General features: G+C 38.7%; 1 protein-coding gene and 1 long non-coding RNA gene across 4 annotated transcripts in view; one reads left to right on the top strand and one right to left on the bottom strand.

Annotated features, from left to right (window-relative positions):
* The window catches only part of LOC120506587, a 33900-nt gene extending 24510 nt beyond the window's left edge, over positions 1-9390 (bottom strand). The window contains exon 1 of one of the 2 annotated variants that reach the window (XR_005628547.1): positions 9335-9390. This is a non-coding gene — a long non-coding RNA (uncharacterized LOC120506587). Of the gene's footprint in view, positions 1-8515; positions 8645-9334 lie in introns of those variants that run through there. The other variant, XR_005628548.1, reaches the window with a different exon arrangement.
* Positions 9383-26116, top strand: USPL1 (ubiquitin specific peptidase like 1). 2 transcript variants are annotated; one of them, XM_039718286.1, is made up of 8 exons: positions 9383-13562; positions 14172-14300; positions 15762-16407; positions 18554-18640; positions 19056-19185; positions 20047-20172; positions 20833-20993; positions 22545-26116. In XM_039718286.1, the coding sequence occupies exons 1-8, from the start codon at positions 13560-13562 to the stop codon at positions 24443-24445; spliced, it is 3183 nt and encodes a 1060-aa protein (XP_039574220.1). In that variant the 5' UTR covers positions 9383-13559; the 3' UTR covers positions 24446-26116. The 2 variants fall into 2 exon arrangements, with proteins under 2 accessions (XP_039574220.1, XP_039574219.1); XM_039718285.1 differs by having other exon boundaries at positions 9383-13633.
* The last annotated feature ends 454 nt before the right edge of the window (positions 26117-26570 follow it).

Raw genomic sequence — 26570 nt, 5'->3', positions numbered from 1 at the left:
AGTCTTTAGCACTTCATTCTAGCGTTCAGTCTTTTGCCATTCTAATCCCATAATCAGATAACATCCAATCAACATTATTTGAAAAGAATAAAATGCTCACAACATCCTTGTGGTGAAGAGCAGCATAAAGAAATAACTCCACTCCTTCCTAGCACCTCTTATTCCTTTTAATGGCTTTCTATACTCCCTAAAAGCCCAAGAGACCTGCCAGGTCCTTAACACATTACTTGCAATGTGACCATACTCCCTGTATTTTTAAATAAAAGCATACAACCAAGTGTTTTCCTGAAATACACTGTTACCAATAACACAGGACAACAACTATAGCCTGTTACTGAGATTAATGCAACTATTGGGAGGCTTAAAATGTTACATAAAAACATTTCTAATTGCATGCAAGTGAAAGTGATTGGCCTTTTACAGGTAGCAGTTAAGAGATTTCCTCCCTTATCACAAACTTCTTGCTTAAAAGTAAGTAATTAACAATACTAAATGAGAACAGTTATAGAAGTATCAATGGGTACAAAGTTTATCCAGGCACAGGAAGAAAATCCATATGATTCCCTGCACATAAGAAGGATTATTCTTTATTAAACTCAACCAGCTGTGTCTCAACATCTACATATATTCAGTTTCTATATAGTATATTCTAACAGTGGGGAGTTTGTTGGGGTGGCAGTGGGTTTGGGATTTTTTTTTTTTAATATAAGAATGCCCTCTCACATTCTGAGCCCTTGCTTTGGAAAGTTTTAAGGGCCTCAAACCCTTCTTAGGCTGCTAACCTGCACTGATGCCTTCGTTACCATAGTCTCAGTACTAGTGGTACAAGAATTAGGCAGAGTAAGTTTAAATCCATTCACACACCTCATTTGCACATAAAGCATCCAATTTTCAGGCACTCTGCTCTGGACTAATTCTAGAAAAAGCCAGCTGTATGCTAGGAAAGAATTCCTACACAAGGAATACAATCTGACATAAAACTGTATACAAAGAATTTGAGGCAATACACAAAAAAGGCATGGGTGTATTCCTCTTACTGTTTTAAATCTTACACCTGGGTCAAATTTGCAACTCCATGTTACCACAGGATGCAATTAGGTAAAATAACGGCAGTGACTTACTAGAGTTTAGCTTATCCAACTAATGAATTTTTTTATAAAGGAAGTTTTCTATTTGCACAATACAAGTGTGATAATCAAAAAATCATTCTACTAGGAACAGGCCTCAGAGGTCATCTAGTTCAATCTCTGCTCAAAGCAGCATTAATATGTGAATACTCATTAATGATACCAGTTGTACTCTCAACCTTGCAGCCCACTAATCTCATGTAATCCTTAATCAAATGCACTCAACTGCCTTTGATAGGATTACTTATCTGCAGAAGGGTTTGTGGGACCAGTCACTGGCCACACGTTATTCCTAAGCATGGAACATTATAGCACTTCCAGCTGTACTCAGAACCAGTACCACGCCTGCATTTCACTTCAAATGGCTTCTAATCAGGTCCTGTTATGAGAGCAGCTTTCCAAGGGGACCTGCTGTACAGGGGTAGATTTTGATGGATGACAAAAGGATGGAGTTTAGTAGGGGCTGATGAGCCCCTAAGCACAGGGCTGGGTCCTGGTTTCAGGTGGTTCACAGGCTGATGAATGTGGGATAGAGGTCCCGCTGAGAGATACCTATAGAGGTAATATAAAAAAAATAAAAACACCTATAAAGAGAAATCAACACTACTGGCACCAACAGTCCTTTACATATCAAGGTCAGTGACCAAACTTCAGCAGAGTAAGTTTGGGAACCTCTTCTATAGTACTGACATTTTGTTTTGTTCCTCCAATTTTGCTCTGATAATGACCTCCATTTTGGATTTGTGCATAAATTTACACCTTTATTTGATGCATGAAATACAGCACAGTATTGCTAGTTACAAAAAAAAAAAAAGTTAAGAAACGCTCACTAAAACAATCCACAAATAATAATAATAAAAAAATTGAAATGTTTGATAAAAACATGGTTACCCAAGCTGGATTACAAAATAAATTTGCCTTATATTAATTCAGTAATATCCTCTGTTCTGAAGCATGAAATATAGTGACAGTCTATGCTGTGTGACAATACATGAACTCTGCCAAACGAAATAAAAAAAAAGTTCATCTTCTAAAGAATTATTTTATTCAAACATTTAATAGCTGCTATTGTAAGTAACTTCAAATATTAATACTGTGGACACTACTGCAAACAATATAGGCAATATTTAAGTGGTAACAACAAGAAGAAGAAATAAATAGCAGAATATATAGAAAAAAAAGAAATTTACTTTAGCAGCTTTGCTAACTTTGGTCTTAGGACCATTCCAAAAGCATTTTAAAACACTGAGTTCTGGGGTATTTTTAAATACAGTGTATTTTTAAATACACTGAAAACCTTTTAAATTCTACAGTTCCAGGCATTATTTACATGCCTTCCCCAAGCATTCACTAGTGGCCACTGCTGTTTGCATAGAGGGCCTGTCCCTATTTGACCTCACTCACTTAAACTACAGGACACTCCAACAACATCCACAAAAGGAGTTAAATTTTCCACTAGTGTGCAAGTGGCAGAAGTTAGGTCACAGGATGGTGCACCCACATCAACCACGAAGCCATGAAAGAAAGGGACATGGTTCAAAGATGCAGGTGAGAAGCAGCAAGAGACAACAATCAAGCCAGCAATTCTAAAGCCAAAAACAAGAGGTCAGTCAGATTCTCAAACTGACAGAGCATCTTCACCAGCAAATTCCTACCTTAGATATCTTTATTTTATACTTGTGTTATGAAACTTCAGTATTTTTTCTGATTAATAAAGGTAATTGATTCTACTAAATATTTAAGTTCCCTTTTAACAATAAACTCTATTGCTTTTGTGTTTTAGGAAAAAAAATTACTTTAGAATAGTTTGCAACAAAATTAACTGCATTTCCATGTTTGCAACCCTTCTTAGAAGTGTGGTGTTTGGCATACTAGTTGAGAAAGGAAGGTCAATACCTGACTACCAATCAATAAGTCCCTGTCCTGACACACTGTCTGAGAGAAGACATAATAAATTGCAAGGAGATGCTCTGTGGTATGTTGCCAACACAGGTATGCCCACATTGCTAGGTGCTGCTGCCATGTAAAAAGCAGATGATTGGTTTTGAGTTTCGGCCAAGGTGCAAAATTACTTTACTGAAAGCTTTAACTAGGAAAAAAGCAATCTAAAAAAGAAAAAAAAGAAAAAAAAAAAGAGAAACAGCACACCTCAAAACTTCTACATTAGCACACCACAGGTTAATAAAAATTACCAGTCTGTCTAGTTAATAACATTTCTGATATTTGGAAAAAGCACTATCAGGCTGAAAAGGACAATCACAGCCATTCCCTCTATTCTAAAGGCAAAGGTAGAAATGATGCTTTACATAGAACAAGTACTGAACACTACCATAGCTTTGGAACATATCTCTAATTTTAAAGTACAAAGAAAGGTTGAGAGATTGACAGGGAGGAGGACATACAATTAGATGCACTTAACAGGCCAATGGGTTGTAACAGTTGAAAAGGAGAGAGGCGCTAAATTTACATCAGCAAACCAGAACTCAGCAATATTTCATTTCAACTAGAAGTTGAACTACTGATATTTTAGGCTAGAGGGAAAAAAGGTAATTTTTTTTTTTTTACCACCATGATCCCAATCATATACTCCTTACACCCCCTGTCAACCCAGAGTCCAAGAATTACAGAAAAAATGCTCTAAAATCAGTTTGGAGACTTAAAAAAAATAATTTCTTTAGGAAAGGGTAGTGATCTCCAGGCCCAAACATCTCCTATTTGAGAGTGAAGATACATTCTTACAGCAAGCAGTGTAACAAAATCATGTGGTGATTCAGCACCACAAGCAAATGAAAACTGTCATATAAAAATATCTGGGTCCTACACCTTAATAAAGACAAGTTATTTTCTTTCATTAGCCCTACCTAAGGAATGACTTAATATACAAATAAAATTTTCAGATATTAAAAAAACCAAACAAAACCACAACATGATAATTCAGAAACAGGAAAGATTTTGCAAGGGCTTTAAGCTCACACAGAATTAGTCCTACCAACTTTTACAAACTCTTTAGACTCAAGCAACTCTGAAAAATCAGGGAAGTATGCAATATGCTGGCAATTCCAGAAACAGGAGACAGGACAGGCATTTGAAACTCTTCAGAAAAGCATCAGTCTTTCATTGCATTTACACAGCACTCACTCGAAAGAGATGCCAGAAGCTGGAGCCTCTGTTCACACACAGGGTAAAGTGGCTGTAGCCACACCAGCATCCTTACACAGGACGTTTAACCAAATGGGACTGCAGAAAGCAAAAACCTCCCAGACTACATAAGAAAATATGTAGTTATTAGGTATATGTAGTAACAAAATAATGGTGATAAAACGTAGTTCAACTGCTTCAAGTACCAGAGGGGAAAGTCTCTAATGGACAGATAATGCTACATCAGTATAAGTTTAAATAGTAAGTAAGAATGGATGATCTGTCACCTTTAAATTTCACAAAATGGATCATTGCTCTTTTTTCCGTTGTCAGTACCAATTGACATCCTACAAACTTACAATCAGTCTACTTGAAAAGACTTCTTCCTTCTGAAAGTACCGGAATACATGAAAAATATCTTCAAGCACACTATGGAGTGTAAAAAAAACTGGCCAATTTGTTGGACAGCAGGTGTGTTACTTAATATTCTTTGATCTGCTAACATAGGAACTGGGTTCTGCAGCTAAGATACTTAGAATTCTTTTTCCAAGATTCACAAGAGTTCAACTTTAACTAATGTATTTGATTACCACTTCTTTGTTCAAGAAAACAAACAGCCTTTAAACTTACTGTGAAAACAGAATGAAACAACTAAGATACTTTCTGGAAGTGTCATTATATCAATTATTGTTTACTTGCATAGATATAATTTAGTATTAATTTCCCTTTTATAAACACACACAAGAGTGACAACACCTTTTACACCATTCCAGTACAACACCGTCTTTAGCAACTACTGCTGAAAAATCACTATTCTCAAAATGAATGAAACCTTACTGATAATACATCTTTGAATTCTGCTGTAAGTCAATCAGTTAAACCTAAAACCACCTTAGAAATTCCAGACTTCCATACAGAGGAAGAGAAAAACAGTATAAAGGCCAAACAAAAAGGAGAGTCAAGTATAATCTGCCTTAAAAGAGCAATTAATGTATGAAACCAGAAACCAGCATATCATATCTGGGCTACTGTTAACTATTTGTTAATTTAATTTCAAAACCCTTGGCTTGCTGTAATCCTCCTTACTTTGTAAGTCTTTTAACCAATGCATCTCCAAATTTTCCCATCAGTTTTTCAAGTCCTTAACGTCAAGCTAGCCAATATCTTTGCCACTACAGAGACATGAATTTTGTTTCACTGTTGTTATATTACCTCATGCTGAGTCCTATTCAAATCCTTCCATCAATATTAAGCTCTATTTTCTATTTTTTCTGATTTTCACAAGAGTAGCAATACAACACCACAATGCCACAGAAACATAACCTAACTACTGGAAGATTCCTAAGGACACAAATGCACAACATAGCCACTATGATCATATCACATAGCAACAGCTTTCCATGGTTTTCAGAAACAACATTTCACCACAGGTATTTTCCCACTAGAAAGATTCCTGAAAATAATTCACCTCTGAAAACACAAGAGATACTAAGTTAACTCTTGACTATTGTTCCCTCCTAGAATGGGGTTAGAAGCATACAGGCTGTAGGAAATGGAAGTAAAATAACTTTAAGGACAGCATGAAAATGAAGAAATTATTTCGAAGGCCAGCTGCAATTCCCAAATGGAAATCTTTGCAGTGATTTCTGAGAGCACTGCATCAGGTGTCAAGTGTTCAGCTTCTCTCTTTCTACACAGCAAAAAACACACTCCTGCTAAGGATGACAAAGTAAGAGGCACTCTTATAAGATCCAAGAAGAAAAAAGAAATCTACCTTTACCTCAGAGCAATATATAGATTTCTCCTGCTCTGTCAAGGCTACAGGCACCATAGTAGGGAAAAAATGCAGCACTTCTTTTTTTTTCCCTGTACTGTTGAAAATGAGTCATAAAAACGTAAGAGGTTTTTACTCCAGAAAAAATAAAGGGTTTAAACAGGCAGCAGTTGACAAAAAAAAAAAAAACCACAACCACAAAACACCAAAAAACTACCTGGCCTCTTATTTTAGACTCTCTTTTCTCTTAGAAAAGATCCCGCTCCCTTTGGTTAAAGTACTGCAATACAATAGCAAAAGGATACTTTGTGTATATATTACAATGAGTACTGTTACTAATTTGTGGGCTTAAAAATAGTTGAGGAATGCAAGAAAGTTTACAATCACAGTCACCTGGACTTCATATGCAAAAAAAAAAATTATCTGAGACAATGGCTTTCTTGTGGTCTGTACTTGAAAAACAGAACATAATTAATATATTAAGCAATTAAACAGAGAAAATGAGGTACACCTAAAATTAGTTACTTTATTATTCTTATATTAAAATTTAAACTTGCAAAGTGCCATTTTGGAAATGTTCTTATGTCAGGTTTTGGAAAAAAGAGAAAGTCAAGCAGAAGTAAAACTCAAGAAACAAAACCTTCAAAGCAAAAGTTTTCAACTGGTAGCTCCCACTCCATTCTCAGTTTCTCAGAGACCATCATGCAGCAACAATATGGTTAGAACTGAGCAGCGGGTGTGTAATTTGCATGTGAAAATATTTTTAGAAGGCACACATGAATAGCGTATGCTCTCAGCCCAAGTAACATTTTCTATGCAAATAAATGCCCTGAATATTGTTTCTTAACTATGTTCCAGATAATGGTTTCTTGCACAGATTTTTTACTCTTTGTAAGCACCATATACATATATATATATATAGAGAGAGAGAGAGAGAGAGAGATACACACATATATATATATACACACACATACATATGTATCAAGCCTTAAACAACACTCATTTCAAGAGTTCATCTCGGGGTTTGGGGGGAGACTCTGAGTCTTCACTGTATCTGTGCAATCACAAATTTGGCAAATAATGCTTGAACAGAGTGCAAGAAGAGGATGATTCCCTGACTCACGAAGTTAAATCAGACATGGACATCCATTCACCTGCCTAAACCAAAGGAGCTTCAAAAATCTTAAAACCCTCCTAATTCTTTCTATGTTAAGCAAAAAGTTTCAAAAGGCAGATAGAAATTGATAAAACAAGAAATAAGCTATGTGCTCATGCACTGTTAATTAAATAGAAACCAAATCTAGTCAAATTGACACAACATGCAATACAAAACTCCATTTGAGCAAACAGCAGTCTAACTAGATCCCAAAGTCATTACCAGTCCACATCTGGAACACTCAAATCAATTCCTAGTGACTCTGGAGCTGGCATCATGTAGTAATTATTACGATAGGACTGTTTTGTTCAGGAGAAATGAAGTTCTATGGTAAAATGAGACGAAAAACATCAGTTTCTTTTCTTTGCCAACACACAAATTCTGTTCCTCAGGCATACGGAAAAACTCAGGTTCTGGATTCTATATGTGGCAGGAGCTTTCCTTTAATCAACTTGAATATCAGGGAAGAAAAAAGATAAAGGGCACCAGTAAATCCTACTGTGGTACTCAGGGGTACATAAAAAAAACCTGAAATCATAGAATACTTTGGGTTGGAAGGCACCTTTAAAAGCTCCTTTAGTCCAACCTCATGCAATGAGCATGGACATCTACAAGACCAAGGGTACTCAGAGCCCTGACCAAAATGACCTTGAATGCTTCCATGGAGGAGGCATCTATCGACTCTCTGGCAACCTGACAGTTTTTCACCATTCTCTTTGTAAAGTATTTCTTCCTAGACCCTGCTAAAATGTCTGTCCCCAAATATAAGTTAATTTACCAAAAAAGTTGGGGGTGGGAGGGAGGAGACAAAGTAGAGAATGGAGGCATTAGGTACCTTTAAAAATCTTAACAGTATTGAGTCATGAATTCTAACTTACCAGAGAACTGGGATCTAGTACTAGAACTGTTTCAAAATCAGCCCATGCTAACAAGCAGGAAAAACATCTATTTAATCCTTCCAGAGCACAAACACACACAAGTAAACACCTTTTACCACGTTTTCTCTTAGGCTGTACACACTTAAAACAAAAGTTTGTGGCAGGCTAAAACAAAACGGCAGACTCTAGCCACCCCTGGGAAAAGGTAAAACTTACACTACAATCAAAGCACTAATGAAGCAAACCCCAACATCAATCTTAAAAATAGCTACTCGTGACACAATTCTTCACAAATCTCACTGCAGTATTTCTCCAGTCAGGCATAAAACTTCCTCCAATAGAACAGAATACTCTCAAACATTAATTCAACCTTGACAACATTGTTGCATAAATTAAAGGAATAACTACAGCAAAATATTAGGTTACGGATGTTACGACGGACCCGTTATAGTAACACATCATTTGGCAATGTAAATCACACAGCGCTTTTTAAAAACGCAACGAGGAGCAGCGTGTCAGGAGAGCAGAGGCAGCAGCAGGAGAGAAGGTATTTCTGTGCTATCACTGGAACAATCTCCTGACTCACTCCCTCCCTCCCTCCCGCAGCCGCGGGGAGCAGCGGGCTGGGGCCGCGCTGACAGCTTTCCTGACGCAAGACAAGCGGAGCACTGACCTAAATGCCGCAGCTGCTGCGCTCCTCGCAGCTCAGCCCGAGGAAAAGGGGCCAGCATGGATGCAAGTGCCAGCCACAAACACTCGAGCCCCTGCAGCCCGAGGCTGCTGCTGCTGCTGCAGAGCCGCTCGCCGAGACCCCCACATCACCTCGACCTCCTGAGCCTGATACTTCCAAAAACGACTCGAGCTCTAGGCTGACATTTAGAGCAGAGATTTTCAACAGGGAGCTGCGCATCCCCGCAGCGCTTCGGCGGCAGCAGCAGAGCTGGCCGCCCCAGGCTCTCGGGCAGAGTCACACGGGAGGCACCGAGCCTGGGACAAGGTTAAACCCCACCCTGGGCGCGCCTTTAGGCAGCTATTCAATGGCCCGCAGGTTAATCATTTACTCCCTGCCCCGGGCACCGCGCAGAGCGGCGGCGCGGCCCCTCCCGCCGCCGGGCCCCGGCCGGGGCAGCAGGTGTGGGCCCCTCCCTGCCCGGGGAGGCGCCGCAGGACCGGCCTGGCCGCCGTCCCCTCCCACCGCGCCGCCTGAGTGACGGAGCGGGGCGGAAGGACGCGGAGGAGAGAGGGAGGGAGCGAGAAATACCTCGGGCGCTGCCGCCCCGCTCGGCGCGGCCCAGGGCCCGCCCGGCGGTGGCTCCGGGCCTGGCCCGGTCCCTTCGGTGCGAGCGGGGCGGAGAGCGGGGTGGGTGTCGCGGGTCCCGAAATGCCGACTGAGTATTTCATGTCAGTAGCGTTCGGGGGAGGGTGCGGGCCTTCCGCGCCTCGCCCGTCGGAGATGCGGCACCCGGGGAGGCACCGCGTGTGCGTGTCCGCCCGTATGTGCCCCTGGCACGGGTCTCTAGTGTTCAGCGATTAACTCTGTGCACGCTTTTTTCCTCTGCAGTAGCGTGTGGAGCACTCTGGATGTGGAATAAGAACTCAGGAGGCAGTGTGTACCCATAGGTTTATCTGAAAAGGCCGGGCACGTTTCGGTGAGGGAGGGAGGGCAGCACCCCGCGCTGGGCCGGCCCTGCCCTGACGGCATCCACACCCCCGTGCCTCTGGTTTCCACTGCCTTGGGACACAGATCGCCTGCCTTCCTGAAATCTTCCCTCTTCGCTGCGGCTATAATAAATAAACTGCACTAGTTCAGGCTGTGTTTCTCCTACATTCGCATTTTTGTTTCGGAAGGACTGAATGATTTGCCAGCAAAACGTAGTTCCTGTCCCTTGTCATACACCCATAAAAGCATTTAACATGTGGGCATCTCAGAGAAGCCTGCCTGTAGAAGAAACTCTTAGAACAGAGGAGTAATGATGTTGCACGCTGGTTCATTTTGCAGCGTGATCAGATTTATCTTTATTTGCTTTGTCTATGCTAGGCTGTTTTCAGGAAGGGAATTTATGTTTGCTCCCACACCATGGAGCCTTGCAGTTCTGCCCAGTACTTCCAGGCTGTGCTGGAGAGGGAGTTGCTTTCTCACAGGAACAATGTTACTGTTGCATGTAATAAAATATTTTTTGTGGCCAAAACTGTCAATTTTTGAGGGAGGGACTGGGATCTGGATATTTGTAGTTATGACCTCAGATGAAGAAAAACCTTAGTACTCTGATTTCTTATTGTGTAAAGAATGGAAAGGTAACTAACACCACTTTATTTTTCTTCACACTTCTTTCTTTTAATCTTTTCAATACCCCCTTGATGAAGGAAACAAGACTTGTAAGGTGATTTACAAGAAGGTTGTTTTTAAATGTCCTTTTAGCCTGTAAACAATGAGATGTCCTCTTCACTGTAGTGTAATCACTGTTGTTGCCTGCTTTTTGCAGTTTGTAACTGCTTCTAATTCATGAAGTATCATTTCTCAAGGTACAGTTATTGTCAAAAAGGCCCAGGTCCCTTTTTCCGTAGAATTGTTTGATGCAGTGGTTTGGGCTGGAAGGGACCTTTAAAGATCCTTTAGTTCCAGCCCCCGCTGCAGCGGGCAAGGACACCTTCCACTAGACCAGGTTTTTCTAAGCTCTGTCCCACCTGACCTTGAACATTTCCAATGATGAGGCATCCACAGCTTCCTTGAGCAACCTCTCCCAGTGTCTCACCATCCTGATTGTAGATAATTTCTTCCTTTAATCCAATCCAAATCTGCCCTCTTTAAAACCGCTGCACATTGTACCGTCACTACAGATCCCAGTGAAAGGCCTCTATCTCTTCCTCATAAGCCTTTTTTAATTACTGAAAGGCTGCAGTGAGGTTTCCCCAGAGCCTGCTCTTCTCCAGGCTGAGCAATCTGCTCTCACAGCCTTTCTGCACAGGAGAGGCACTCTGGACTCGCTCCAGCAGGTCCACATCGTTCCTCAGCTCCCAGCACTTCAGGGGGAGTCTCACCAGAGCAGACTGGAGGGGCAGAATCCAGATCCCACAGTCCGTGTCTCTTTGCTGAGGATAATAAACAGTATTTGCCTCACTAGGGGCCCTTGAGGGACACCACTGGTTTGTGCTCGGTACATTGAGCTGCAGCTGTTTGGATGTGGCCATCAGCTAGTTCTTAGGCATTTAGCAGTTCTATTTCAAGGCCATATGTCTCTGTTACTTCATCTTTTCCTTATTTTCTATCTTCTGCCCTCCTAGGTCATTAGAGTTTTCATAGGCCAATTTAATTCCATGGAACAGCAGAAAAACTTGTTCTTTACTAAGTTTTCTGCTGTTTTGTGAGTTCATTTAGTTCATTAAAAAATCTGATTAGGACATGAGCTGTCAGGGAAAGTGGGGGGAAGGGAAATAAAAGAGAAAAGTGATGCTCCTATTCTGCAGCAGCAAGTTGTTAGATCAACTCATCTACTCAAGGAAGTGTAGCCACAGCATAATGATCACATCCATAGCATATTTTGCATTACGTTTTTCAATATTCAGACTTAAAGAAGGAAAATAGCATTAATTGTTTAGAACATGCCCTAGTAAGGCTGAGCATGTGTTCCTTTGTACTTGCCCAAGTGTAATGCAGCTATTGCACGTGGCTGTGATGAGTTGTTGCAGTACTGGATGCAGCAGTCTTTTACTTGGCTCTTCTTGCCAGTGTCCATCTGATGCCCAGTGTTTGTACTTTGTGCAAAGATCACCAATACCTTCCTGTAATGTTAGAAACTTCCAAGAGTACAGGCAGGCCTCTTGGTACCACTCTGCATATCTAGTACTGGCAGACCTATTTTATTTGTTCATTGTATTTGCCTTTGAACTAAAAGGATAATTAATTTTTAAAAAATGCTATTATATTTATAAGAGAAATAAAAGTCTTTCTTTCAGTATTGTGGTACTATTGGCTGGATGATTGTAGCTGGGGAAGGTATTGTACATGTCAGAAAATCTTATACATCTCAGTATTCAATCTTTAAAAAGAACGGCAGAAGTAACAGAAACTGAACACAATCAGAAAAAAAACAAAGTTGTTTTCATTTTGAGAGAGCTGATAGGGTAAACAAGGCCTTGCAAAGAAACACATGTGTTTTATAAAACCAAGGGTCATGCTTAAAACAGAACAATCTGCAGGTTCTTAGTTTTACTAACCTTTTGAGTGTGTGGTGAATTTTTGTGGTGGGAAATTTCTCAGGAGTTTCTGTCATGACATGTGGTCTGTTTCTGATTTACTCTGGAGCGCTGAGACTGCTTCATGCCAAGGAATTGACTAAAAGCCCCTCGAAAAATAAAGTTATGTATTTTAGTATGATATGTCCTATGATAAAGGTTCTTATCTGTACAACTTGTAATTGTATAAACAAGTCAGCTTCCTGGCTAGACAAAATACATGATAACAGAGTAGAGTTGCAGTGTGATAGTGCTGTTGCTGCTGTGTGGAAAGTCGGGGTGCTTGTGTTTCCTTTACACTCCAACAAGCTTGTGTACCTTGAGCTAATTCATTAATTTTCACCTTGTATGAGCCCTGGGCCATGCTGTTTCTTGTGCAGCCTACAACATTACTTGGAAAGCTAAACATGCTCTAAGGGACATGGATTAATATTTTTATGTTCTTGCCTTCTATTACAACCATTACTTTCATCAGACAGGGAATACTGTCTCTGCATGCTGCAGACTGGTAATTCTGCAAAGGGCTGCTGGACACACTGAAGGTTTAAATAGGATATCATCTCATTTTGACCCACTCTTAAGTTGCTGTGGGGGTCTGATTTGAAATCTGAGTGGTTGTGTTTTTCTCTTGTGCTTTTTTACTTCACGCTCTGTTGGATTTTAGCGTTTCATGCAGTTCTGTCGGGTCTCTTCTTGCCAAATATTATAAGTAGGTCTAGGTTGAATTAGCATTTATAGAATGCCTGGAGAATTTTTTTTTGTAAGGAGCTGTTGCTGTACTGTAGAAAGGGCTGAAAGTATATCATGGTGTGGGAGAGAATGTTTTTCATTGAAATAATGAAAAGGGAGCAGTTGTGGCTGAAGGAAAGGTATTGCACTGATGACTTTGCAGTTCAACTTTCTCATGCATCTTGAAGAGATATATATTTATTGTAGTTAATTTCAAGTCAACAGGATCAGGATTGGATGCATGTAGTTCTTAATTTAAAGTTTTGAGTTCACAGTCTGTACTAGAACAAAAAAAAAGTATTTTCAGTTTAGGAAATAATCTTCTGAATTAATTTCCACAAACTATGCAAGCTGCATTGTTGTTGGTATTTTTTTTCCCAAACTTCAGTCTAATTTTTCTTTAATTGTTTTATTTACTTCTTATTTTTCAGGAGTCTTTGAGAAATCCTTAGTGGTCATGACATTGTTACAAGTGACATAAATTAGCCAGTGGCTCAGAATGATGGATACCCAGAAGACTACAAATGGTTTGCAAGTGATTGGAGAAGGGACTGGTATAGGGAAATCGACACTCCACATGGTGGGGTATTTGGGAAAAGTCAGTTGAAACTTGTTTTACATATGTGCAAAGTTCATATTTTTCTCTTTTTTGAGAGATTTTTAATTGGTCTTAATTTTACAAAAAAAAAAAGCAAAGTTATTTTCCACGGAAATCTATAACAATGGCGAAAGATTATTCTAAGTAAATATGTGCCTATGTTTTTTACTGGCACTATTTTTACAACTGTTTGCATTCCTATGAAATTTGATTTGTCTTTCAAAAGATCTGAGCTTGTGTTCCCTGGCAATAAGGGTCCTGTGGTTTAGTTCAAGTAAAATAAAATATGCATAATTGTGTTGTTAACGACACCTTATTTGAATATTTAAATAAAAAGATACATTTATTTAAATCATGCTACCATACAAATATATTAAAAAAAATAAAAAAGAAACCAATGTAGTTTGCTTTTTATATTGTATCGTATTAAATCTAGAAATTGAACAATGATTTTGTATAAGTATGTCTTACCTTGGGATAATGTATGAAATACATAAATTTATGCTGCTTTATCTTTCTTGGTTTGTTTTTATTTTAGAACTGTAATCCTGTGGAAACAACTGCACATGAGTGTTGTCCAGTCTGCAAAGAGAAGGGTCAGATCCAAGGTTTACGGACTTATCGCCTTAATTTTCAAGAGTCCATTTTCCTTTGTGAAAATCCTCAGGTATTACACTAATAAAGAGTTTTATTTGGCCCTGCAGAGGCCTTTACCTTCAGCAGCTACACCTCTCTAAGTCTGTGATTTTGTTGGTGGTAAGCAGACTCTTGAAATAGGACCCCTCTGAGCCTGTATGCTGGAGGATATTTGCTTGCAAATAGGGAAAAACAGAACTAACCTGTGTACATGCAGTGTTCAGGCATAGGTAGCTACCCTAAAGGATTAAAAAGAGTAAATAAATAATGAAATAAAGGAGGGTTCTTCTCAATTAGCAAGGGATCACAAGTGGTACTAAATAAGTTTTTGTACAAGTCAGAGTAGAAGGTGAATACTTGGTGATCCATGGAACTAGTACATAACTAACAGATCTGAGTCTCTCATTTTGCCTTCTTTAAGTCTGGGTAATGCATATAGGTTTATAATTGTAATTACAATATTTTTGTTTTTTTCCCCTTTTAAATTGAACCTTAGCTGGATTTCTGTGCTGCTTGACTTGTGATTTTGCTACCTCATTAGCAAGGGATCACAGGTGGTACTGAATAAGTTTTTGTACAAGTCAGAGTAGAAGGTGATGATCCATGGAACTAGTACGTAACAAGCAGATCTGAATCTCCCATTTTCCCTTCTTTAAGTCTGGGTAATGCATATAGGTAATTGTAATTGCAATGTTTTATTTATTTTTTCCCCTTTTAAATTTAACCTTAGCTGTATTTCTGTGCTGCTTAATATTTGACTTGTGATTTTTCTACCTATCCCTTCACTGCTCCATGTATGTGGGGAGGGTATAGCAATCCCAAACAAACTGAAATTGCCCTTAAATTAGTAGAAACTTGACTAGATATGGGTGTCAGAGTTGTTTTCCCATTCTTTCCTGCTTTTAACTAATTGTGGTATAGTTCTGGAGATTGGTAATAGGGATTTGTCTATATTCATTGAGCTAGTCTGAAAGATACCCTGTCAGTTTGGGCAGCAGTAGACTCTCAGGCATGAGGTAATAATGTCAAATCTGTACCCTAAAGGAATGGATTTAGCAGAATAAGACAAGAGGACTCTCCTTAGCAAAATTAAGTTGTTTTCAGAGGTTGGAGAATTTGCTGGAAAAGTAGTGTTGAAGTAGCACTACTGATATATTTATTTCACAGTTTCTTATAAGACAGTGGTGGGATAACGCACCTTTCCTGTCATACCTGTGTTGAATATATGTATTGATTTAATTAAAATATCACTTTACAGGAGTCCCTATTGCTGGGTTGCATGGAGGTCTAAGCAACTTGGTCCAGTAGAAGGTGTTCCTGCCCATGGCAGGGGGTTTGGAACTGGATGGTGTGTAGCATCCTTTCCAAACAAAGCCATTTTATGATTCTGTGATTGAACTCCATTTTAAAAGTATTTTAAAATGTAGTACTTTGTACTTCTCACCTGAAATTGCTTTGTAGATTTCACTGTAACCTTTTTTCTTTCCTTCAGTGTATCTACCCACTTGGTTATAAACCATTAAACAGCATAATTACTTCTACTGGTTCAGAAAATCATCAAGCTCCATCTACTCACAAGAAGAGGAAATTTGGTAATACCAGTGACTTTTCTGCTGTTGAATCAGATCCAAAAAAAGCAAGAACTAACAATGTGTTCAATGTTGAGCATGCCATTAGTGCAGACTCCATTGTCAAAGGCTGCCAGAATAGTTTGTGTATTCCCAAGGCAAGCCAACACGATGTATTACAAAATGGCCAGCAAAACCCTGGCAACCATGTGGGGTCTTGCATGCAGAATGTGGATTTTGAAACAACCACCAAGATCAACTACCAAGAAAGTCCATCAAAGACTTCTAGTCCCAAAACACAACTGTTGCCAAATTTATCAACAGCATCTGAAATTTCACTCAAGGAGGATAAAGGTTCCATTAATAACAGAGATTTGTGTCTTCAGTGGAGAAATGCACGTAATCTTTGTTGGTTAGATTGTATTTTGTCAGCACTGGTACACTTAGAAACATTAAAATCTGCTCTAGCAGAAGAATGTAACGGTGGAAAATGTTTACTCCAGAAACTCTTAACAAAGTATAATCAAGCATCTGTTCTTCTGAATACCTGTAAAAGGAGTAAAGTAAAAGGTGGGTAAATTTAGCTGCTGTTTTCTCATAGTTAGACTGATTTGCTACAAATGTGTGGAATTTAGTACAGTGCACTTACCTATGCCTCCATTCTGTTTCAAGATGATAAAAAATACTACTATTATCATGAATTTGCAGAATAGTGTGCTTTATCTGGCAAAATCCTGGTAACATCTGAAATTGTTTTTCTTGGGGCACTCTTTGAAGGCATCAAACACCAAGCATCTCTTAAATTTTTTTTTTGTCATATCCAACATAAAGATATTGTGAATTATTATGTAATTCACACTTACTTTGTTTCCTTCCTCTCTGTTGGTTAACATGTTAGGATACTGTTATAATCTTGATCATTGAAACAATTTCTGTTGTGGTTTATATCCTGTAAATGGACAGTTGCCTTGTCACACTGAAAATAGTAAAGCTGGAAACATAAGTTCTTTCCTGGCTCCAGCTCTGCTCGTGGAAGGAATGCTTCCCTGAGGTCTGTGAGCTGCTGTAGATGACAGTGTTTCCTGACCTGCTTCAGTCAGAAGTAGTGAAACACATGAAACAAACACTGGATCCTATGGTCTGGAAAGGGTTAGTAACTCAGTAACCCTTAACAGGGTGCTAACAGGTCAGCTCAGCTTAACACATTGGAGGACTGTAACTGAGGAGGATGTGTCACTGTATTCTACTGGTGTGACCTTTAGTAATTTTCTGTTCTGTGGATTCTTTTTAAGACTCCTAAACTAAGATAATGGATTTTTTATTGCTCTTGAACTGGACCACTGGTGTCATAAGTCTAAACTTCTAAGATATGGTCTGCCACAGAAGGAATAAAACTCTCTGGTTAGCCAGCAGCTCTCCTGAATTTCAGTGGACACTGTTGGACTATATTTGAATATATAAACAGTCCACAGTCACAGACCACAGTCACAAAACAGCCCTAGGCAACTTGGAAAAGGTCCTATCTTTCCTGGGAAAAATAATGTGTATCACAAGTGATTTAATCCATGTGACAAACCAGGTAGAAAACTCCAAAATATTCTGAACTAGTTCATGTACTGTGCTTGCCAGGAAGTCAGGCTGCTTGAGTTTAGGTGTTCAGCTGTTACTGGGAAGCCCTCTGCTATCCTAGCACCTGTCTGAGATGTTTTTCTTTGTTGGGCTGTGTTTGCAAAGGAGCTCTGCTGGTGTGCAGTAACCCTTGAATGGGAATGTTAAGTATTGGATTACAGTGTTGTTTTGAAAGAACTTAAACCTTTTCATGTCAATTGCTACAAAACAAATCAGTTTATTTGGGTACCAGTAGAGAGGGGATTGGGTGAAGAGTATCTTTGTGGATAATAGGTGTAGAATTCATTCTGTTCTTCTGTGCAATTTTACAGTATCTTTTGTATGCAGCTGTTTTTAAAAACAATTAAAAGCAATATAGCTGGAAGAAACTTTGTTTCTTTTTTTCTATACACAGTTTATATGTATTAAGCAGTTTCAACAGCTATTCTAAACATTTCCTTTCATTTCTGCAGGTTATGATCATGATTGTATAGTAGAAGTTATGTTCTTGCTTGTGTTTAAAGAATGTACTTGTGTTTAAACAACATGCAAAATTAAAATACAAAGATATATAAAAGTAAAAAGTTATTTTTAAATTTAAAATTATTTTTACTGTTTTAAAGGCTCGCTTAGGAAATTGGTATTTAATGTGAAATAATACATTAAAATGTTTTATTATTTGAATTGTATAACCTTAGAAAACATGTAAGCAAATTTTTGTGCTTTTGGTCTTAATGCTTAAGTTTTAAAATTTTCTTTTAATCTCTAAATCTTCAGGATTTGTAATGTGTGGTCACACTATCCTTAAAAATTGTTACTACAAAGCTGTTGGCGTAGGCTCTTAGTCATAATTTAAGTCAGAGCAAGTAGTTTTTAGTCAGCAGACTGCAGTAAACTCTGAGTAACTTGTGTAAATTCTTCTCCAATTTTCAAATCGATTAATACCAAGAATTGGCTGTTCTACCAGCAAGTCTTAGGCAAGTATGGGTCAGTATGAAAGGCATTGTTTTGCAGAGAGGGAGTGCATGCTGGGGGTACATATGTGTGTGAAAAGGTGTGGGGGCTCTTACATGTGACTGTATGAAGACATACGTATTTTTTTCTTTAGATGTTCTTCCAAAAGCAGAATCTCAGCTCAATGAAATCAGAAACGTAATTTTTACAGAACTTCAGCCTCAGCTGAGGTGTGAATTGGGTAAGTAATTAGTGCAGCATCTCAGTAATTACTTTCAGGAAACCCTAGATGTAAAGCCTTTTATGTCATACATAAAAGTATGTTTGTAGGAATGCATACAAGAACATTTGGAAATACATTTGTTTCTGTTGATGACTTGCACGTACTTTACAGTATGATCAGCTGGTTTGTTCTTTGCCCATTTTGACTTTTTAGAGAGCAGATAATCTTTATAATTTTGCTGTAGTCATGAAATTGTCACTGATAACAACCTAATAACACGGATCAATCCCTTTGCTGTGAGAATTGCAAATAGAGCCTTGAAATAATAACTGAAATTTAAATCATAGTAATAAGCTTATCTTCTTCCTTTTTGAGGTACTGAAAGGTGATTTCACATATTTAGTGACCGTTTTTTTCTGCCCCATCTTTGAAGGTAATATGAAGAAACCAGTGTTTGCACTTCAGCTACTCTTACAAGTGGATGAACAAGCTGAGAAACTATTCTTGCATTCTTTTTCATGGAAGTTTGAATGTGTACGTTGTGGCCACAAATACCAGGACCGGTGAGATTTGCATAGAAGTAGCTTCTATGTAGCTGTTTTACCTTACCTTTTTAAATCTGCATACCATAGTTGGTTTTCTTCAGATTTCCAGGTTGAAGTTAGTTGTTGAAGTTCTGCATGATCTGCTTTTTCATTTGCAAATAGTTTACTGTTATTCCATGTGTTAAGCAACCATGTTATCAATTAATTAAGAAAGAAGCAATGGGTAACTGTGTGAGTCTCTGGACATACTCTGATGTTTTGCTGAGAGTATACAAATTGCTGTGGTTCTAAAGACTGTGTGCTTAGCACACTTTTGCTATTCAGAAATACCTGGAATATTCACTTGAGTTACAAACAAATAGAGATTGTCTAACATAGTTTGTCTATTTTAAAATAGTATTGCAGGGGAGTAATTTCTTGAGAATTGATTTAGTTCTGTGTAGCCGCAGGTACAAGCTTGTAATTTAGGTTCCTTTTAGAGTCAGCAGGGAAAGAGAGACACTTTCAGAAGACAGCTCATTTTATTTGAAAAACATCTGTATTAGGTAGTAAATTATGCAGATCCTGGTACAAGCTCTGTCTCATGTTGGAAAGAAAACAGAGATAACATTAAAAGGGAGAAAAAGCAAATCATGGGAAACTGAAGGCCACAGGGCTGCTGAAAACAAATTGTGACTGATGCTGTTTGGCAGAACTGAATTCAGGGCTGACTTGGATGCGATGCTATCACAGTGAATTCCACACAAATGCATGAACATGAATGGAATTTGGGTTTGCCATAATGTTTTTATAACTTGTTTCCTGGTAAAGTATGTATACTTATTGTTTTCTGATCACCAACTCAGCTTCCTCTTTAAATGTGTGTGTGTGTGTGTCCAGATTGAAGAAAACACTAACAACGTTTACAAATGTAATCCCTGATTGGCATCCACTCAATGCTGTTCATATTGGACCATGTATTAACTGTGGAAATACATCTCAAAGACAACAGATGATCTTGGAAAAGTAAGTTTGAATATGTGAACTTGAAAGTAACATACATAAAGTTCTGAGATTTCATTTATTGAACCTATGACTTTTGAAACCAAACTATTGTTGTGGTTTTGCAGAGATTCTAAACCTTAAACTCTGATCAGTACTCACTTTTAAAGATTTTTAGATAATTCTTAAAAGCTAAAATAGCAAATAGTGTTTGCTGGAGATGAAACAGAGCAGTGTTTAACATGTTGACCAGCACGTGTTTGAACTAGGTCATAAATACTTAACTATCAAATAGTAAATACAGACAGCTGATATCCAGTGTCAGCCTTTTCACAGCCCCTGCTGTGGATGAAAATTGTTTGATCATTTGTTTACTTATTTGACCTGGGAACAATGTGTCTTGCTACTGTGTTTATGGCACAGGAGTGTTTTTTCTCAACTTTTCCCCACTTCCCAAATTCCTTATTTGGTGTTGGGTTTTTTCCTCCCTAATCTGTAATTAAATGGAACATCCACTTGGGATATTCTTTTCCCTTTGCACTTACTGAGCAATCTGAAGAGTCTGTGAGGAAGTAGAATAGTAAGGGCAGAACCAAATACTCTTAGAGACATCTTACTTTTTCATTAGGAACTTTTGCCACTGTTTTACTGTAATAAACTGGTTCTTTATTGTTTCTTTGTCAGAGTACCCTCAATATTAATGTTACATTTTGTGGGAGGCTTGCCACATAACAACCTGGAGAAATACTCATTTCAATTTGAAGAAGACACCTACCAAATAACATCTGTTGTTCAGTACCAAAAAGATAAGAAGCACTTCATAAGCTGGTCTTTGAATCCTGATGGTAAGAATCACATAATAGGTCAAGTTGGAAGGGGCCACAGTAGGTCATCTTCATTCCCTCCTCAAGCAGGGTCATCCCAGAGCACATGGCACAGGATGGCATCCAGATAGTACTTGAGTATTTCCTGTGAGGAAAGTCTGCAACCTCTCTGGGCAATCTGCTCCAGTGTGTGGCCACAGCACAGTAAAAAAGTCCTTCCTCATGTTCAGGTGGAATGCAATGTGTATCAGTTTCTGCCCATTGCCTCTTGTCCTATTGCTCAGCATTGCTGAGCAGGGCCTGGGTCTGTCTTCTGACCCCTCCCTCTGGATACAGACACTGATGAGGTCCCCTCTCCGTTGTCTTTCCTCAAGGCTGAACAGACCCAACTCCCTCAGTCTTTCCTCATAAAAGAGAGAGATAAGATAGAGTTTATGGTTCTTATCTACCATAATATTTCATGAGTCTACATGAAATGTTTTATGGGTTACTGCAGTATTCTCAACCGTTGATATACAATAACAAAGATTTCTTTTGTCTGCGTTATAAACTTCCTATTAAAACCTTGTGAATAATTGGGAGGACTTGTTTCTCAGAGTGAAGGTTTTTGGTTGGTTTAACTGCACTGTGCTGACTTAGAGTGCATTTACTGGAAAAAGTAATTTGGCTGTAGTTTTTTTTCCCTTCATTACTTCGTAAAAGTTAAAAAATGCAGTTTGACCATGACTGTGGAACAAATAGTATTGTTTATTTTTAAACTAGTGATTCATCCATTCTTGGCTGGAAGCAAGGTAACCTATGGTGCTATGAGCAATTGATGAAGTTATTTTTTATATCTGAACTTTATGGCACCTCAGGGGTTGGTGGCACAAATCCATCTTGGAAACATTACTAATGGTATGATGCTTGTACCACTGATGGAAGATCCATAATCAGAGAAGGTGAAAAGGTGATATTTTGATATGCTTTGTAGAGAGCATGGGGTACAGTCTTATGAAATGTTGTGACAACATGAAAATTGTCTAAGTCATATTGCCAGAGATAAAATAAATGGGAAGAGCAAGCAGCTGGGAAGTGTCTAGTTAAGAAGCTCCTATATGTGGTATATATCTGTTTTTAAATTCTTGAAGCTATAAAATATTCTTTCATGATCTATGAACAGTTTGCAGGTGATGAGACAAGAGTATTAAAAATAAGCAGTTTCTTTTTAGCCCCTGTGCTTCCTACCCAGGCAATTAAAAGGTCTACAGAGAAACTTAATTTGAGAGGTGGATCTTACCTCAGACTTGTGAGAGTATTTTCAGACAAGACATTTCAGCCAAGAAAAACCCTTAGCTAGCTTTGTTTTATGGTTGACCTACTCTGACCTGTAATAATATTGCTGCAACTTCTTGTATTTGATCTTTTTACAGTGGAAGTCTCCCAGTTTTCTCTGGAGGAAAAAAAAAAACCAACCAAACTCCATTTTCTGCTTGTCAGGGGAATGGGTTAATAGAAGTACTTGACAAGTGTGAGGATAGTGATTTCAATTTTAAAAGTCTCTGAGTCTCTGCACTGATTGCTATTTTTCAGGAACTTGGCTTGAATGTGATGATTTAAAGGGTCCATATTGCAAGAGACATAAAAGATTTGAAGTTCCTCCTTCAGAGATACATATTGTTATCTGGGAAAAGAAAGCATCCCATGTGTCACAAGAACTGAATTCACAGTTCCAAAGTAAAAATAGTGAAGATATTCCTCTTAATAATGTACATTCAAATTCCACAGTGTTGCATTGTGGTTTTGATAACACTGTTGGCAAAACACCTGCAGAACACCACAAAGAGGATTCTGTGAGGACTCCAGAGAAGAAACAGCAGCAAGTAACTGAAGACAAAAGTATTGTTCATCATGGTTCAGAAAATCTGGGAGATGGTGATCTTGTAACACTGATGCTTGAAGAAATTCTAGTTGACTCAGAAGATAAATCGCTGCCTAATGGACAGATGGTGGGAAATAACCTTCTTGGTGGATGGGGCACACCAGAACAGCAGGAACCAGCTTTTTCACTTAGCACTCCATATACAGGAGAGTTTGCTGGAACTAGTCTAGCTATGGACAATAAATCAATGTTGTATGAAAATTCCAGTATTTGCTTACCTCTAGAAGAGTTGAACCCAGTACATATTATTGCTCCTGTGCCCAAAAAATATGACCCTGATTCATCTGACTTACCGTCTTTTCAAATAAATGACAGAACTAATTTAGCTAACAGAGAACATGGATTCAGTTCAGAACTACTGCTAAACAACGAGTTGTTAGCAGAAGAAAATACTATACAAAAATCACCTGACCTGAAAGATGCAAGCAAAACTGTAGTTAATTCTCAAGTTGGCAGTTCTTCTGGTGCCAGTAATTCAGTTCAGTTCTCACACAAAGACCGAAAAGGAGGATTTGTAGGAAGCTGGGTAAAGAAATTAAGCAAGAGTACTTCTTTTATGCCTTCAAGTGCCTCAGCTCTCAAGAATGAGAGAAGTTGCAAAACTCCCTCAGTGCAAAAAATAAGTGACGTTCGGCTGCCAGTTAAGGGTGCAAGTAACTTTGGTGGATTTCAAAGCAGAGGTACAAAGAAAACAACTGAGACCCTAAAGTTACTGGCTCCTCAGAGTAATAATAGTCATCCTCTATCAAATTTCAAAGGATTTTCTCAAAACACTTGTCTTCCAACAGCAAATCATACCACTGTTGTAGGTCCAACTTGGATTAAGTCAGAAAATACGTTGGGTACCTCAGGTAAAGTGACTCAGTTCTCTTCATCTAGCTATAACTCTGGTAAGGCAGAAGAGTCAGACAGTGACAAAACAAAAAAACTTCGCCTAAAATTGTTAAAAAAACTTAATGCTAAAAAGAAGAAGTTAGCTTCACTGGATAGATTAGCAGTGGAACAGATGAAACAGGAAAAACCTGTGAGCAGAGATGTAAGCACCCCATCGCAGACTGAATCTCAGAATGACAGTGAATTATTGCAGAGCTTTTTAAGGGAGCTGCAGTATCAGATTGATGTGACAGGTAATGCATCCAAACTGAATGCAAACGCCGTGCCAGGGTGCGCTGGCCTCGATAACACTGATGAAATACTGGCGGAATTACTGTCCCCTACTTCCACTGTCACTTCCTTGGAGGCGCCAAAGAGCGAAGATGAGTGCATGTACATGGAAATGGTGCACAGCAGCGTGGCAGCAGCCGTGCCCCCTGAGAACACCAGTGTGCCACAGGCAGCACTGACAAGTGAGGACCACAATTACTACAGTCCTGTAAAGGACACGACTCCGGAGCTTGATGCAATAAACAAACACAGTGTGAAAAAACTTTCTTTTGAAAGTCCTACGAGAGATGATATCCTCGAAGACCTGTTCTCCATTTCAGCACCAAGCTCAATGGCAGGTGACATGGATTTACCTCATTTTGATGAAACTCTGTTTGAAACTTGGTAAAAATACTCAGTTTAAGTATTTTTTCAGTATTATGTATATTTTGAAACAAAGCACTACTAAATTATATTTTATAACTAGTTTAATTGCACACTGGCTGTACTTGAACAATTTACATTTGAGATTTTTTTTCTTAATATTTTACTGTAACAAGCAAATCAGGGTTTAATGTATTTTATTCTTCTGAGAAACAGTTATTTTAGCTGTCAGATATGACAATGATTTTTAATTAAAAGCTCCTATGAGTCTTAATTTTTGCTGCTTTTAATATAAAAAACTTCCATACTCTAGTGAGTTTGAGAACTAATTTAAGTTCTGTAGTCTTGATGATGTAATGGTGTAAGTACTATTTATGTAGTAATGATTTTACAGGACCACTCAACTCCTGAAGTTACTTTGTCCAACATTTAAAAAAAATTACAGTACCTTCTGTAATTAGAGAATTTTGCATCCTCTGATATGAACTTAGAGGTTTCTTAGAATTAATTTAATTGTAAGTTAATGCCTATTACTGTTGTCACTTGGAGTTTTTCATGACTCAGGCAGTGCACCCCCAACCGTATGTGAGATGCCAAGGAGAGGCAAGGTCAGTAGGAAGAAAATGGAAAAATGTGGCAAGAGCAGTGAGTAAGCAGAGGGATTCACACCTTGGTGTTTCTGGATATGTGTAGCTTTCATTTTGCTAGATTGGAGTCTTTTTAAAATGCATGGCCACAAAGCTGAGGTTATTATATGCCAAGTTAGATTAGCTGTACATTTTTCGTGTTCTTGGAAATAAGAAGGATTCTATCAGGAAGTCTTTATATCAGGCATATTTAGAGCTGTCCTGCATTTTTTCATTCTTTCAGATCCCAAGTTCAAAACATTAAAAGTTCAGTCTTACTTTTCCAGTGGATGCAGTTAAACATAATGCTATTACAAGGCATGGTTACAGATTCTAATGGTTTTGGATTGTTTGAACTACGTTCAAAAAGTGTTTGAAAAATTATCATTGGCCCTGAACTTGCTCTGTCCACTTATTTCTGCTGCAATTGGGTACACTGTTATCATACTGGCACTTTAGGCAATGAATTTCTGAAATTCAAGTTATTGTGAAGAACTTGAGCTTCTTCTTTGTTTTAAATACTGTAATTGGTAATTTTACAACAGAAAACAAATGAATGGATTCTGAATGTTAAGGGCTGGTGTACTGCTTGAGAAATATCTGCCCATTTGTGAATTCCCTAATTAAAACAAAAGAGCTGACCAAAATGAGTTTGATTTATCCATGAATGGGTTGCAATGACCTGCAGCTGTGACATGGGAGCCCTTCACCACTGGCTTGGGACACAAACCAGGGGTGAGTAAAACAGGGTTGGTGATGCAGAATGCACAGGGCAACAGGAGGAAGAGAGACCCTGCTAGAAGATGAGGAGGTCCTGGTGGAGAGGTTTATAATGAAGTTCATGGCAGAGGAGGGAGGGTGTGGGGGCACACCTGCTGTGCAGATACACCAAGACAGAAGCAAGAACCTCTGGTCACCACTGGCACCCCCTCCACAAACTGAGGTTGGGAGTGTTTGGTCTGCAGCTGTGTGGGATTCAGTGTGGGTACAGGTATATATAGAAGCTCCAAGAACAAACAAATAGCACTTGACATTAAAGAAGGTATGAAAATAAATCTGTTGGTGCTGCACGCTCCTGTCTGCCTTTTTCTGTGAAACAGAAAACTAAAGATGATGCAGTGCAGATTTGTTTGTTTCCATCAATGTTTTACTGCCTCCAATCTTGTGCAAGTGAGAATTCAGCTGAGGTTGAATGAAAACCCTATGACTAAAGAAATTGTTTGGAATTTGAAATGTTACTGGGTGTTTTATATTAAGAGTAGTTTTTTAAATGCAGCTCTTAATTTGCCATGAAGAGAATACGAAGTATTGTAGTCATTTTCTGTCAATTTGAAGTACAGGAGGTGGGCATATAGTAAGTACAGGTAGTGATCAGAAACTGGTCCCTGTATTATGGACGTTTTGTTAGTGTTCTAGGGTAGATTTCCCAAAGTCTAAGGGCTTTGAGCATTGCCATCTTCACCACTAAACCATGTCCCCAAATGCCACATCTAAATTTTTTGAATGTAGGGATGGTGACTTCAC

The sequence above is a fragment of the Passer montanus genome, unplaced genomic scaffold, assembly GCF_014805655.1.
Source record: "Passer montanus isolate IOZ18808 unplaced genomic scaffold, ASM1480565v1 scaffold4, whole genome shotgun sequence".
In the NCBI taxonomy this organism is placed as follows: Eukaryota; Metazoa; Chordata; class Aves; order Passeriformes; family Passeridae; genus Passer; species Passer montanus.
The sequence above is the reverse complement of the archived record's forward strand: the minus strand, read 5'-3'. Positions and strand labels throughout refer to the sequence as shown.

Excerpts from the sequence above, each read along its gene's own strand:
- USPL1 (XM_039718285.1), top strand. The coding sequence starts at position 13,535 with ATGATGGATACCCAGAAGACTACAAATGGTTTGCAAGTGATTGGAGAA. Across the intron at positions 13,634-14,171 it reads TGGTGGGGTATTTGGGAAAA|AACTGTAATCCTGTGGAAAC; the intron begins GTCAGTTGAAAC and ends TTTTTATTTTAG. Across the intron at positions 18,641-19,055 it reads TCAGCTGAGGTGTGAATTGG|GTAATATGAAGAAACCAGTG; the intron begins GTAAGTAATTAG and ends CCATCTTTGAAG.